Source organism: Coregonus clupeaformis, chromosome 6, assembly GCF_020615455.1.
Source record: "Coregonus clupeaformis isolate EN_2021a chromosome 6, ASM2061545v1, whole genome shotgun sequence".
NCBI classification, from domain to species: domain Eukaryota; kingdom Metazoa; phylum Chordata; class Actinopteri; order Salmoniformes; family Salmonidae; genus Coregonus; species Coregonus clupeaformis.
In genome coordinates, this window is record NC_059197.1 from 8,599,635 (window position 1) to 8,614,673 (window position 15,039).

Here is a 15,039-nt window from a genome sequence, read left to right on the forward strand (position 1 = left end):
CCTCTTCCTCTCTGTCTTTAGTCCCTGTATGACCATGTTTTTTTTCAGTGTTGATGTTCCACCTAAATGTGGCATTTTGGAAGATTACAGAATCAAATGGAAAATGGATGTATTCTAACAAGGATAAAGCAGCAATACTCGCCTTGCCCATTTATTCTTATTAGACTTGGCTTTACTTGATATATTATTGCTTAATATTGGAAGCTGTGGTGTGCTTAGATACTTTTGCCAGTCATTTGTCTTGAAATGGGTTCATGAGGCAGGGCGTGATGATGGATGTATTGACTTCTTAGTGTGTGTGTGCAGGTGGTGATGGCAGAGCGTCGTGTGGAGTGCTCATGGAAGAGGCACGTCGCAGAGCAGCTGAAGCAGAGGGACCGTGTGCAGCGGCAGGCCTTCGAGGAGATCATCCACCAATGTTAGAGCCCATACCATGTCTCAGTGCTCAAGATGCTATTGATTGACTGGTTTTTGTTTCTGCTGCCTGTGCAGTTATCCCAGAAAGTGTTTGAAGGAGCTGTTTGTGTTTTTCTCAGATAACCGTCTCCTGGAGAAGTCCGATCTACAGGCTGTTCTTTCAGAGAGATACCAGTTGGACAAATATGACTTTCAGAACAGACATGATGGCAGGTAGGCCTCACCAAGATTTGACCTCTGAACTTGTGTGTGTTGCAAAGTCAAGCTACTACCATATTGCTTATACCTATCCACTCAAATCGTTTCTTATCTGCTCGAGTGCCTAGGGGATAGAGGTTCATTTAGAAGTGGGCCTTGGTGTTATAAGAAACGTTGTAATTTGCATTAGAGGGGATGGCGGTCCAGAAATCCCTTGCTTGTGATAAATTCTAAACGGAATCCTTGGGATGACCAACTCTGACATCATCCAATTGAAGTTGAAACGTTTAGGGTTAGGGTAGGGATGTCCCAATGATCCTGGATAGCACTAACTTGGCTTGTGACCTTGTCTAACCATCTGTGTTTGGTTCCTCAGCCCGGGGGTGGACTCAAGTCGCAGCGACACCCTACAGCAGGAGATGGCCCAGATGCGAATCAGGCACCAGGAGGAGCTGACCGAGCTTCATAAGAAACGGGGCGAGGTTAGCCTGTTTATTGTACCTGCCTGCCCGTCCAATGTCCAGGCCAAACCTTCCTCTGGAGAACTACACTGTAGGCTTTCGCTAAACTAGCACAGCTGATTCAGCTAATTTAGGGTCTGGGGAGCAACTCATTAGTATAATTGTGTGTGCTAGATTAGGGCTGGGGCGAAATCTGGAGGGTAGCTCTCCAGAAGGAGGGTTGGGCACCCTTTGGCTATGTCTGTAAATGTTACTAGCTGTCAAATCCTTGCTTCCTAATTTCCTCTCAAAACGAATTTGGCCTGGTTTCCCGATAGCAATGGAACTTAGGCTTCAGGTGTTTTAACAATGCGTCTTTCAGACAACAGGCGAAGATGTAACATACGCTACCGGTCAAAAGTTTTAGAACACCTACTTTGTAGAATAATAGTGAAGACATCAAAACTATGAAATAACACATGGAATCATGTAGTAACCAAAAAATATATTTTATATTTGAGATTCTTCAAATAGCCACCCTTTGCCTTGATGACAGCTTTGCACACTCTTGGCATTCTCTCAACCAGCTTCATGAGGTAGTCACCTGAAATGCATTACAATTAACAGGTGTGCATTCTTAAAAGTTAATTTGTTGAATTTCTTTCCTTCTTAATGCGATTGAGCCAATCAGTTATGTTGTGACAAGGTAGGGGTGGTATACAGAAGATAGCCATATTTGGTAAAAGACCAAGTCCATATTATGGCAAGAACAGCTCAAATAAGCAAAGAGAAACGACAGTCCATCATTACTTTAAGACATGAAGGTCAGTCAATACGGAAAATTTCAAGAACTTTAGACCGGTGGAAATTTGTCCTTTGGTCTGGAGTCCAAATTTGAGATTATTGGTTCCAACCGCCGTGTCTTTGTGAGACGCGGTGTGGGTGAACGGATGATCTCCGCATGTGTATTTCCCACCGTAAAGCATGGAGTAGGAGATGTTATGGTGCGGGGGTGCTTTGCTGATGACACTGTCTGTGATTTATTTAGAATTCAAGGCACACTTAACCAGCATGGCTACCACAGAATTCTGCAGCGATATGCCATCCCATCTGGTGTGGGCTTAGTGGGACTATAATTTGTTTTTCAACGGGACAATGACCCAATACACCTCCAGTCTGTGTAAGGGCTATTTTACTAAGAAGGAGAGTGATGGAGTGCTGCATCAGATGACCTGGCCTCCACAATCCCCCGTCCTCAACCCAATTGAGATTGTTCGGACCGCAGAGTGAAGGAAAAGCAGCCAACAAGTGCTATGCATATGTGGGAACTCCTTCAAGACTGTTGGAAAAGCATTCCAGGTGAAGCTGGTTGAGAGAATGCCAAGAGTGTGCAAAGCTGTCAAGGCAAAGGGTGGCTATTTGAAGAATCTCAAATATAAAATATATTTGTTTAACACTTTTTTTGGTTACTACATGATTCCATATGTGTTATTTCATAGTTTTCAATGTCTTCACTATTATTCTACAATGTAGAAAATAGTAAAAATAAAGAAAAACCCTTGAATGAGTAGGTGTTCTAAAACTTTTGACCGGTAGTTTGTTTCCCAAAACACCATGCGGAGAGAACATTGTTGAGGCATGTGTTGATACTGATAGGAACAAAAGAAAGGCAACGCTGCTCTCAGATCAGCTTTCTCCATTCAAATCTTATCTTAAAATTATTATAATACTGATGACGGATCATCTCCTAGAAAGATATCACTTATGGCTGCAAATTGAGGTGGCTTGTTATAATGCTTACCCTATAATGCACTAAATCAAGATTTGGCACATTGCACACACGTTTTAGGCTACACATTAAATATATTGAGGCAAATTACAGACAGTATCATACAAGTAGCAAAATATAACTCAATTCATCGAACATGAAATGTATTTCAATATAATTGAACTAGGCCTATAGCCTACTGTAGGCAATTTATATTTTAATGCAGTCATTTCGGTTTTAATTTGAAGTATTTTTTATACATCGCTTGTTTGTCAATTGCAAGGACATTGGCAACTTTGTATTTGTAGTCAACTTTGTTCTGCAGTAATCGGAGGTCACAGAGGCGGTTAAACTATGTGATTCTATGTTTAGCGGCGATCTTGTGTGTATAAAGTGAGAGAGGTTAAAGAAGCATCTAACGACGCACTTAGACAACTCGTGGAACATCTGAGGCAGGCGTTGGATTAGGAGCATTTTCAAGGGCAACATTAATAAATGTTTTTTGGGAAACAGCTCAGAGATTTAACGATGCTCCTACGAATGTTCTAATCATGAACTTAGCCTTAAGATGCTTTTGGGAAACCGGGCCCAGAAGGACATGAACAAGGATGGAGAAAGCAATGATTTGACCCCCAGAAACGTTTTCAGACACAACCCTGTTCCAGGTGGTTTCCTTATGCACACTTGTGCAGGGGTGTATTCAAATCTGAGCCTGGAGGTCTGAAGTACTGATGGTTTTCTGTTCTCTAAATGATAAGTAATCAGTCCCTGATTAGAGTGGAACTGGCTTCGAGGTCCAGATTTACAATTTGCCTGCACTAGATTTACAAATGTGCCCTTGAGCAAGGCACTTAACCCTAATTGCTCCTGTAAGTCGCTCTGGATAAGAGCGTCTGCTAAATGACTAAAATGTAAATGTAAAAATGTAGTGATTGAACCCCTCCACTGAAATCATGAGAAATGCGACCTGCTCGCACATGTCTGGCTGTGTACCACTGACCGAAATCACAATTGATAAAAATTGAACAAGGCTATGAAGTCTTTGATTCAACGGAGAACCCACAACTTTAGTGAGGGAGGCGCAAACTCAGCCATTTGTACACTACATCCAGACGACATCTCTGTAAACCACGTGTCAAACTCATTCTATGGAGGGCCGAGTGTCTTCAGGTTTTCGCTCCTCCCTTGTACTTGATTGATGAATTTAAGGTCACTAATTAGTAAAGAACTCCCCTAACCTGGTTGTGTAGGTCTTAAAGGAAAGGAAAAACCAGAAGACTCTAGGCCCTCCATGGAATGAGTTTGACACTTTAAAGGTTCCTGGGTTACCTCTCAACATAAATGCATTAGTGCAAACCGTAGCATTTTGGCCTGTTTGCTTCAGTTAGCTTCCTAGTGAATACTAGGGTCTAACATTTTCCCGGTATTTTGCAAATGTTCCATCCAGAGAATAAAGAACTATCCTGCCAAAACCAGAAGTGTCATTCTAAAGCATATAAAACCATTGGATGTAATCGTGTGCTATTCTAAGGTGTGTTATACATAACATTTAGTATGTTCTTATTGCGTTCGTTAGCCTAAAAATATAATAGTACTTTCAAAGGGAAGTCGTTGATAATTGTTTGTTTATGTCGTTGGGGTTTGAAACAGCCTGAATCAGAGGCAAAAATAGAACAGGTTTAAATGAACAAACCACTTTATATACTGAACAACAATATAAATGCAACTATTTTAACATTTTTATTGAGTTTTAGGTCATATACAGTGAGGGAAAAAAGTATTTGATCCCCTGCTGATTTTGTACGTTTTCCCATTGACAAAGACATGATCAGTCTATAATTTTAATGGTAGGTTTATTTGAACAGTGAGAGACAGAATAACAACAACAAAATCCAGAAAAACGCATGTCAAAAATGTAATAAATTGATTTGCATTTTAATGAGGGAAATAAGTATTTGACCCCTCTGCTAAACATGACTTAGTACTTGGTGGCAAAACCCTTGTTGGCAATCAGAGGTCAGATGTTTCTTGTAGTTGGCCACCAGGTTTGCACACATCTCAGGAGTGATTTTGACCCACTCCTATTTGCAGATCTTCTCCAAGTCATTAAGGTTTCAAGGCTGACGTTTGGCAACTCGAACCTTCAGCTCCCTCCACAGATTTTCTATGGGATTAAGGTCTGGAGACTGGCTAGGCCACTCCAGGACCTTAATGTGCTTCTTCTTGAGCCACTCCTTTGTTGCCTTGGCCGTGTGTTTTGGGTCATTGTCATGCTGGAATACCCATCCATGAGCCATTTTCAATGCCCTGGCTGAGGGAAGGAGGTTCTTACCCAAGATTTGCAGTACATGGCCCTGTCCATCGTCCCTTTGATGTGGTGAAGTTGTCCTGTCCCCTTAGCAGAAAAACACCCCCAAAGCATAATGTTTCCACCTCCATATTTGACGGTGGGGATGGTGTTCTTGGGGTCATAGGCAGCATTCCTCCTCCTCCAAACACGGCGAGTTGAGTTGATGCCAAAGAGCTCGATTTTGGTCTTATCTGACCACAACACTTTCACCCAGTTCTCCTCTGAATCATTCAGATGTTCATTGGCAAACTTCAGACGGGCCTGTATATGTGCGTTCTTGAGCAGGGGGACCTTGCGGGCGCTGCAGTATTTCAGTCCTTCACGGTGTAGTGTTACCAATTGTTTTCTTGGTGACTATGGTTCCAGCTGCCTTGAGATCATTGACAAGATCCTCCCGTGTAGTTCTGGGCTGATTCCTCACCGTTCTCATGATCATTGCAACTCCACGAGGTGAGATCTTGCATGGAGCTCCAGGCCGAGGGAGATTGACAGTTGTGTTTCTTCCATTTGCGAATAATCGCACCAACTGTTGTCACCTTCTCACCAAGCTGCTTGGCGATGGTCTTGTAGCCCATTCCAGCCTTGTGTAGGTCTACAATCTTGTCCCTGACATCCTTGGAGAGCTGTTTGGTCTTGGCCATGGTGGAGAGTTTGGAATCTGATTGATTGATTGCTTCTGTGGACAGGTGTCTTGTATACAGGCAACAAACTGAGATTAGGAGCACTCCCTTTAAGAGTGTGCTCCTAATCTCAGCTTGTTACCTGTATAAAAGACACCTGGGAGCCAGAAATCTTTCTGATTGAGAGGGGGTCAAATACTTATTTCCCTCATTAAAATGCAAATCAATTTATAACATTTTTAACATGCGTTTTTCTGGATTTTTTTGTTTGTTATTCTGTCTCTCACTGTTCAAATAAACGTACCTTTAAAATTTTATACTGATCATTTCTTTGTCAGTGGGCAAACGTACAAAATCAGCAGGGGATCAAATACTTTTTTCCCTCACTGTAAGGAAATAATACCTTTAAAAAAAAGTAGGGGCGTGGATCAGAAAACCAGTCAGTATCGGGTGTGACCTCAATTTGCTTCATGCAGAGCGACACATCTCCTTAGGCTGTTGATTGTGGAATGTTGTCCCACTCCTTTTCAATGGCTGTGCAAAGTTGCTGGATATTGGCTGGAACTGGAACACGAAGTCATACACGTCGATCCAGAGCATCCTTAGCATGCTCAATGGGTTACATGTCTGAGTATGCAGGCCATGGAAGAACTGGGACATTTTCAACTTCCAGGATTGTGTACAGGTCCTTGCGACATGGGGCCGTGCATTGTCATGCTGAAACATGAGGTGATGGCAGCGGATGAATGGCACGACAATGGGCCTCAGGATCTCGTCACGGTATCTCTGTGCATTCAAATTACCGTCGATAAAATACAATTGTGTTCGTTGTCCGTAGCTTATGCCTACCCATACCATAACCCCACCGCCACCATGGGGCACTCTGTTCACAACGTTGACATCGGCAAACCGCTCACCAACACGACGCCATACACGCTGTCTGCAATCTGCCCGGGAACAGTTGAAATCTGAATTCATCTGTGAAGAGCACACTTCTCCAGCGTGCCAGTTGCCATCGAAGGTGAGCATTTGTCCTCTGAAGTCAGTTACGACTCCAAACTGCAGTCAGGTCAAGACCCTGGTGAGGACAACGATGAGCTGCATGGACATGATTTTCAACATGCTTTTTATCTGTTCAATTCCTTCAGTCGAGCAGTGAATTTCAAACACCGATTAAATTCTGTGACTCTGAAAGAACACAAATGATGAATCCCATATTGGTGTTTCACTGTCAGGCCAAGCCAAGCTGTACTGTTCAGTAGGATAATAGTAGGCCTACTATTGAAATAGATAAATGAGGCCGTCAACTGAAATCAAATTTGATTTGCCACATGCGCCGAATACAACCGGTGTAGACATTACAGTGAAATGCTTACTTACAAGCCCATAACCAACAATGCAGTTTAAGAAAAAATAAAAATAGCAAATAATTAAAGAGCAGTAGTAAAATAAAATAACAGTAGGGAGGCTATATACAGGGGTACCGGTACAGAGTCAATGTGCGGGGGCACCGGTTAGTCGAGGTAACTGAGGTAATATGTACATGTGGGTAGAGTTAAAGTGACTATGCATAAATAATTAACAGAGTAGCAGCAGCGTAAAAGAGGGGGGTGGGGTGGAGGGGCAATGCAAATAGTCTGGGTAGCCATGATTAGCTGTTCAGGAGTCTTATGGCTTGGGGGTAGAAGCTGTTAAGAAGCCTTTTGGACCTAGACTTGAGGCTCTGGTACCGCTTGCCGTGCGGTAGCAGAGAGAACAGTCTATGACTAGGGTGGCTGGAGTCTTTGATAATTTTGAGGGCCTTCCTCTGACATCGCCTGGTATAGAGGTCCTGGATTGCAGGTAGCTTGGCCCCAGTGATGTACTGGGCCATACGCACTACCCTCTGTAGTGCCTTGCGGTCGGAGGCCGAGCAGTTGCCATACCAGGCGGTGATGCAACCAGTCAGGATGCTCTCGATGGTGCAGCTGTAGAACTTTTTGAGGATCTGAGGCCAAATCTTTTCAGTCTCCTGAGAGGGAATAGGCTTTGTCGTGCCCTCTTCACGACTGTATTGGTGTGTTTGGACCATGATAGTTTGTTGGTGATGTGGACACCAATGAACTTGAAGCTGTCAACCTGTTCCACTACAGCCCCGTCGATGAAAATGGGGGCGTGCTCAGTCCTCTTTTTTTTTTTTTTTTTTTGGTCAGAAATTCAGTTATAAGCGTGCTTCGCCACAGCTTATAACTAAGTTAAGTGTAACTATAAGAAATCTAAGATGTGTCAAATTACATCCTGCTCATGTGGCTAGATGTCAAGATCAAGCTTCTTGGTACTGCAGACATTCAATCCCCTCCTGGATCAAGATCCCTGTTGCCTAAATTGTTTTGTGCGTCAAATAGAAATCTGGATAAACTCTAGTAGGCGTAGGCTACTTTTGTAGCTAGTTAAGATTTTATTGAAGGTTTTTGGGAAACCTTTCCATTTACCAGAAGAGGGTTAGGCCTATCATTAGCATCACTATATTTTTCCTGTTCCTTATTTGTTTGTAACCTGGACGTTTTACTTCATATTATGAGGCATGTCTTATCTTGCTGCAAAGTAGCCTAGCCAAAACCCCACCATAGAAATGTGGAGGCAATTATTTTATAAAGACATCCTCATGCGCTCTCCTGTTCTATTAGTTTTCAAATCAACTTTCTTTCATTTTCTAGCAGCCAAAGGCATTATCCTAGTCATAGCAACCCACGATAGTGGTTGCGTCTTTTTAGAGATCCCCTCTTTCTACATTTCTAATCTCTGTCCATGAAACCGCCCACATAGAAGTGTTTTCCCACAAATTGCAATATTCGCGCGTAGGCCTACCATGTAGGCTGTATGCCAACATCAGTTTAAGATGGCGGCAGGGCAGTTCTGCTGAGCGTGTTGTCACAGTTTTTTTTGTATCAAGTGTTAGAAGTTTTTATAGGCTGCGAGAGTTGTCATTTAAGCAACAGACACAATTCTACAGGATCAAAGCGTTAAAATCGCTAGTAAACCAAGCAGTGACGTCTGCTGTTTTCGACATTAGGAGACAGTGCCGGTGTGTTGCCCTCCCTGAAAGCCGAGAGAGGATGTGACTGTCTAGACATGTAGGGCCGACTAGCCTTGGATACTCCTCGACAGTAAGGTTTTTCCTGTGTTCCGCCAATGTACCGGAGTCCTCTGACTCCTCTCCTGCCTTGCTGTGCTGTGTGGTGGAAGCCGGAGGTCGGTATCTGCGCTGACATAACGTTTAGATGCACTGAGCTTGCCAGCCCAGTATACCCCCACCGGGTAGACTCGCCACCGGTGATTGGCCAGTCAACATGGCCCACTGCTGCCTCACTGTGCGGTAGCCTACTACAAGGCGACTGGGTGCATTTACCAGATCCACACACTGGGCAAAATCCCCTGTCAGCACATTACTGCAGCGCTGGTGTTCTAATTAAGGCAGCAACGCTCGGGCACACACTTGGTTTCTGACTCTACTAGACCTGTAGGTTACAGCTGAACATTTTATAGGGCATTTAAGATTTAAAAGACTGACTCAGCATATTTTAATATTTTCTTTCTAGTGAATTGTTGGATTCAGTGGTTAAAATGGGTATTTTTGTACAAATGGTTTTAATTGCTGCCTACATGGGTTATGGCTCATTGCGTAGTCTGTTTTTAATAATTTAATCTAATCTCTGTACCAGAGATACCGCCAAACCCTACTTTGACTGATGGTACAGGAGCTTTTATCTTTCAGAGGGGTCTGATTGTGTTACAATTTAATTCCTACTGTGACATGCTCATAACTTTCTCATCTAGAGGGTTTGGTCTGGTTAAAAACTGTTATTTTTAATCAATTAGTGTAGAGCGATTTTAGGAAGCAACAAATCAAGGTGTTTTATTATTCTGCTTTTGGTGTCGTGAAACGTTCTCACAAACCCAGGCCCGTTGGCTATGGAGGAACTTCCGACCCCAAATGATTTGAAAACTAGATCAGGGTTGGGACTGATGCATATTAATGTGAGGAGTCTGAAGCTGAAAATGGGTTCACACTGCGTACGGCCCAGTACATAACTGGGGCAAAGCTTCCTGCCATCCAGGACCTCTATACCAGGCGGTGTCAGAGGAAGGCCCTAAAAATTGTCAAAGACTCCAGCCACCTTAGTCATAGACTGTTCTCTCTGCTACCGCATGGCAAGCGGTACCGGAGTGCCAAGTCTAGGTCCAAAAGACTTCTCAACAGCTTCTACCCCCAAGCCATAAGACTCCTGAACAGCTAATCATGGCTACCCGGACTATTTGCACTGCCCCCCCCCACCCCATCCTTTTTACGCTGCTGCTACTCTGTTAATTATTTATGCATAGTCACTTTAACTCTACCCACATGTACATATTACTTCAACTACCTCAACTAGCCGGTGCCCCCGCACATTGACTCTGCACCGGTACCCCCCTGTATATATAGCCTCCCTACTGTCACTTGATTTTTACTTCTGCTCTTTTTTTTCTCAACACTTTTTTTTGTTGTTGTTGTTTTATTTTGACTTTTTTTGTTTAAAATAAATGCACTGTTGGTTAAGGGCTGTAAGTAAGCATTTCACTGTAATGTCTGCACCTGTTGTATTCGGCGCATGTGACCAATAAAATTTGATTTGATTTGACCCAGATGTCTTAGTTCTGTCTGAGACCTGGCTTAAGAAATCTGTTGTATACCAGTCTATAGGCTTGGATAGATATGTTTATCGATGTGATCGACGAAGTAAGGGGGAGGTATAGCCATTTATATTAGACTGATACAGTGCGTTCAGAAAGTATTCAGACCCCTTGACTTTTTCCACAATTTGTTACGTTACAGCCTAATTCTAAAATTGATTAAATTATTTATTTTCTCATCACTCTACACACAATACCCCATAATGACGGAACAAAAACAGGTTTTTAGAACATTTTGAAATATCACATTTACATAAGTATTCAGACCTTTTACTCAGTACTTTGTTGAAGCACCTTTGGCAGCGATTACAGCCTTGAGTCTTCTTGGGTATGATGCTACAAGCTTGGCACACCTGTATTTGGGGAGTTTCTCCCATATCTCCTCTGCAGATCCTCTCAAGCTCTGTCAGGTTGGATGGGGAGCATCGCTGCACAGCTATTTTCAGGTCTCTCCAGAGATGTTAGATCGGGTTCAAGTCCGGGCTCTGGCTGGGCCACTCAAGGACATTCAGAGACTTGTCCCGAAGCCACTCCTGCGTTGTCTTTGCTGTGTGCTTAGGGTCATTGTCCTGTTGGAAGCTGGAGCAGGTTTTCATCAAGGATCTCTCTGTACTTTGCTCTGTTCATCTTTCCCTCCATCCTGACTAGTCTCCCAGTCCCTGCCACTGAAAAAAATCAGAACTGGCTGTCATATGCCTGTTACTGAGGAGTGGCTTCCGTCTGGCCACTCTACCATAAAGGCCTGATTGGTGGAGTGCTGCAGAGATGGTTGTTGTCCTGGAAGATTCTCTCATCTCCACAGAGGAACTCTAGAGCTCTGTCAGAGTGACCATCGGGTTCTTGGTCACCTCCCTGACCAAGACCCTTCTCCCCTGATTGCTCAGTTTGGCCGTGTTGGCCAGCTCTAGGAAGAGTCTTGGTGGTTCCAAACTTCTTCCATTTAAGAATGGAGGCCACTGTGTTCTTGGGGACCTTCAATGCTGCATACATTTTTTTGGTACACTTCCCCAGATCTGTGCCTCGACGCAATCCTGTCTCGGAGCTCTACGGACAATTCCTTCGACCTCATGGCTTGGTTTTTGGGGCGGCAGGTAGCTTAGTGGTTAAGAGCGTTGTGCCAGTAACCGAAAGGTTGCTGGTTCTAATCCCCGAGCCGACTAGGTGAAGAATCTGTCGATGTGCCCTTAAGCAAGGCACTTAACCCTAATTTATTCTGTAAGTCGCTCTGGATAAGTTCGTCTGCTAAATGACTAAAATGTAAAAATGTAAATGTTTTTGCTCTGACATGCACTGTCATCTGTGGGACCTTTTTATATAGACAGGGGTGTGTGTGCCTTTCCAAATCATGTCCAATCAATTGAATTTACCTCAGGTGGACTCCAATCAAGTTGTAGAAACATCTCAAGGATGATCAGGGGAAACAGGATGCACCTGAGCTCAATTCTGATTCTCATAGAAAATGGTCTGAATACTTTTTTTTCTGTTTTTTATTTTTAGTACGTTTGCAAAAATTTCAAAACCAGTTTTTTCTTTGTCATTATGGGTATTGTGTGTAGATTGAGGAGAAATTAATTTAGTCCATTTTAGAATAAGGCTGTAACAAAATGTGGAAAAAGTTTTGGGGGCTGAATACTTTCTGAATGCACTGCAAATGGTTACTGAACTAAGGTCTTTATAAAAACCAAAACAGTGAGTTTTTATCATTGAAACGGCAGTTATTGAAAGCTGTGAACTTAGATTTAATAGGATGTTATAGACCTCCATCTGCAAAAAGTAGAATCCCTGGATTCTCTGGCTGAACTGATGCGTGGTTGGGGGGAAAATGAAATGGTGCTGGTTCTTCAAACTCCAAGGCCATATGAGGACAGTGCAATACACTGAATTTTACTAAAATGATAAATGCAGTCACAAGACTGAATCGAAAAAGACATCTCTAAGTCAACACTTATTTATGTTATTTTAACTAACAATCTGCATAAATACTCGGCCATTGGTATTTTCCCTAATGATTTAAGTGATTGCAGTTGCTTGCATTAGAGACACTAAAATCACCTAAGTGCCCCCTCGGTTCATAGTCAATTAAAATGTTGCGCAGTTCTGTGAGCAGGCATTCCTGCATGAACTTTATGCATGCAACTGGGATAGGATTGCGCTTATTCCGGACATCGAGGAGGCATTCTCCTATTTTCATGCCATGTTTTCTACTATCTGTGATAAACACGCCCCTCTCAAAAAGTACAGGGTAAGAGGTAGAGACAATCCCTGGTTTATCTGATTTGATCCATAAACGAAATACACAATGGGCCAAAGCCGGAAAGTTTAATTCCAAGGCAAATGGCAGTTATTCAGGGCACTGAGAAATAAGTGCACCTTGTTAATACGGAAATGCAAATCTAGCTTCTATTACGAATCAACCAAGGCAAACCTCAATAACCCGACGAAGTTATGGAAAAACCATTAAATCCATGAATGCTAACTCGAACTCCTATGGTCTTCTGCTGAAGTTGACCTTAAATTCAATGGTTGTGACTGACAAGAATAAACTGCTTGACATGCTTAATGAGCATTTTGCTTAGGCTGGGCATTTATTTGATAATGAACTCCTTCCTAACATCTCGAATGAGGCTGTGAATGAAACTGCCGCATGCCGGCCTATGGTTAATCTATTTAATTTGACCAAGATTGAGCTTTCAGAAGTTGTAAATGCACTCGAATCTATTGATATTAAGAAAGCGTCTGGCCCGGATGAATTGAACCCTTATTTTCAAAAAATTGGTGCAGAGATAACTGCTGCCCCTCTCCCTCATATATATTTAATTGGCGAGTAATACCATTCCAAAAGTCTGGAAAGCAGCCTACGTCACACCTTTTTATTGACTTATCGAAGGCCTTCGACACTGTTGACCATGCCCTGCTGTTGTATTGACTAAATAAGGTTAGTTTAAGTGTTGATGCATTGGATTGGTTCCAAAACTACCTTTCTGACAGAACAGTGTGTTGCACAGGAGGTTATGAAATCTGAGTTTCGAAGGCTTACGAAAGGAGTTCCCCAGGGCTCAGTTTTAGTTCCGATCCTTATTACACGGTATATAAATGATATAGTGGAAGACTGTTGACTGCAATTCTCCATCTGTATGCTGATGACACAATTATTTATTGTAGCGCATCTAATATTGATAAGGCTTTTCAGGACTTAGTTGACTTTTGATGCTGTTCAAAGGCAACTTTTCGAATTGAAACTTGTGCTTAATGCGAGAAACAAAGTGTGGGTTTCTCTTCTCTGAAAGTAGACATATGGAGTCACTTGCAGATTTGATCTCTAAAAGGGTAGCAAATTGATAGGGTCACCTCCTAATAAGTATTTTGGGATATGGTTAGTTGAAAAGCTTAATTTTAAACAGCAAATTGATAACTTCACCAAGAAACTGAAGTTGAAATTGGGTTTCTATTTTAGGAACAAATCTTGCTTTTCAATGTTAGTCAGAAAGGATCTTGTTCAAAGCACTATTTTTTTTATCGGTGCTGGATTATGGTGATATTGTTTATGTGCCTCAGCAAGAACCTTAACAACTCTGGGAACAGTGTCTCATGGTGCTTTGAGATTTATTACAAATGATCACTCGCCTATCACTGTGATTTGTATGCCAAGGTGCAATGGACCTCTCTTTCCACCAGGAGGCTAAAGCACTGGTACACTTGTGTACAAAGCATTGATCGGGCAACTCCCTTTGTATCTCTGTTCCTTACTGATCAGATCAGTCACTCAATACAGTCTTCGTTCACGGTCGCTGCTGTCCTTGTCTGTTTCTAATGCCCCTTCATCCGGGAACATGCTTCAAAATATATTAAAGTTAGGGGAGTTGGTGTCCTTGCCTGTTTTTAAGACTCTGAGCAACAACACTGTGATAGCTGCAGTTGTTTCTAATCTTCAAGTGTATCTGGAACTTGTGACACTGACTTTTGTGTGTATATTTTGTTTATGTATTTATGTACACGCTGCTATTTCCCTGTTTTGCCTTCTTTCCAGGTCACCCTTGCAAAGGCAGTTTTCAACCTCAATGGGTCTTACCTGGTTAAATAAATATGAAATAAAAAATTTGCACATTGCTGCGCTTAAAATGTGAAGAAATAATAGTTTATAAAAAATTAAGAAACATTCTGATCTGTTCCATCAGCCTTTATTAATTGATACGTCATATACAGTACCTACACTACTTTTTTTTTTGGTTTTTTTTTTTGGGGGGGGGGAATGGATCAGCTTAATATTGCAGATAGATTGTATCTTCTATCAATGTAATTGTCTGCATCACTTCCAATCCCCCATGTTTATTTTTATTTTTTATATATATATTCCCCTTTATTACTTTTCAACCCCACCATCCTTTCCCTAGTAAATTAGTGAACAACAACGCCCAGGCCTCTACTTCCGGTCTGTACCTACACTACTTTGAAGCTTTGTGGGGATGGAGTAGTGAGGATACGCAATGCCCACTGAAAATGCACCTGTGTATACCCTCCACTACATCACTGGGGGTG

The 15,039-nt window shown here is 42.4% G+C and overlaps 1 protein-coding gene across 2 annotated transcripts in view; it reads left to right on the forward strand.

The window, feature by feature from the left end:
• LOC121567280 (autophagy-related protein 16-1) overlaps positions 1–15,039 on the forward strand; it is a 41,675-nt gene that overhangs the window by 2,025 nt on the left and 24,611 nt on the right. For both annotated transcript variants that reach the window (XM_041877190.2, XM_041877191.2), the window contains exons 2-4: positions 307–418; positions 537–630; positions 992–1,097. In XM_041877190.2, coding sequence (XP_041733124.2) covers positions 313–418; positions 537–630; positions 992–1,097 — 306 coding nt within the window. In that variant the 5' untranslated portion in view covers positions 307–312. The remainder of the gene's footprint in view (positions 1–306; positions 419–536; positions 631–991; positions 1,098–15,039) is intronic.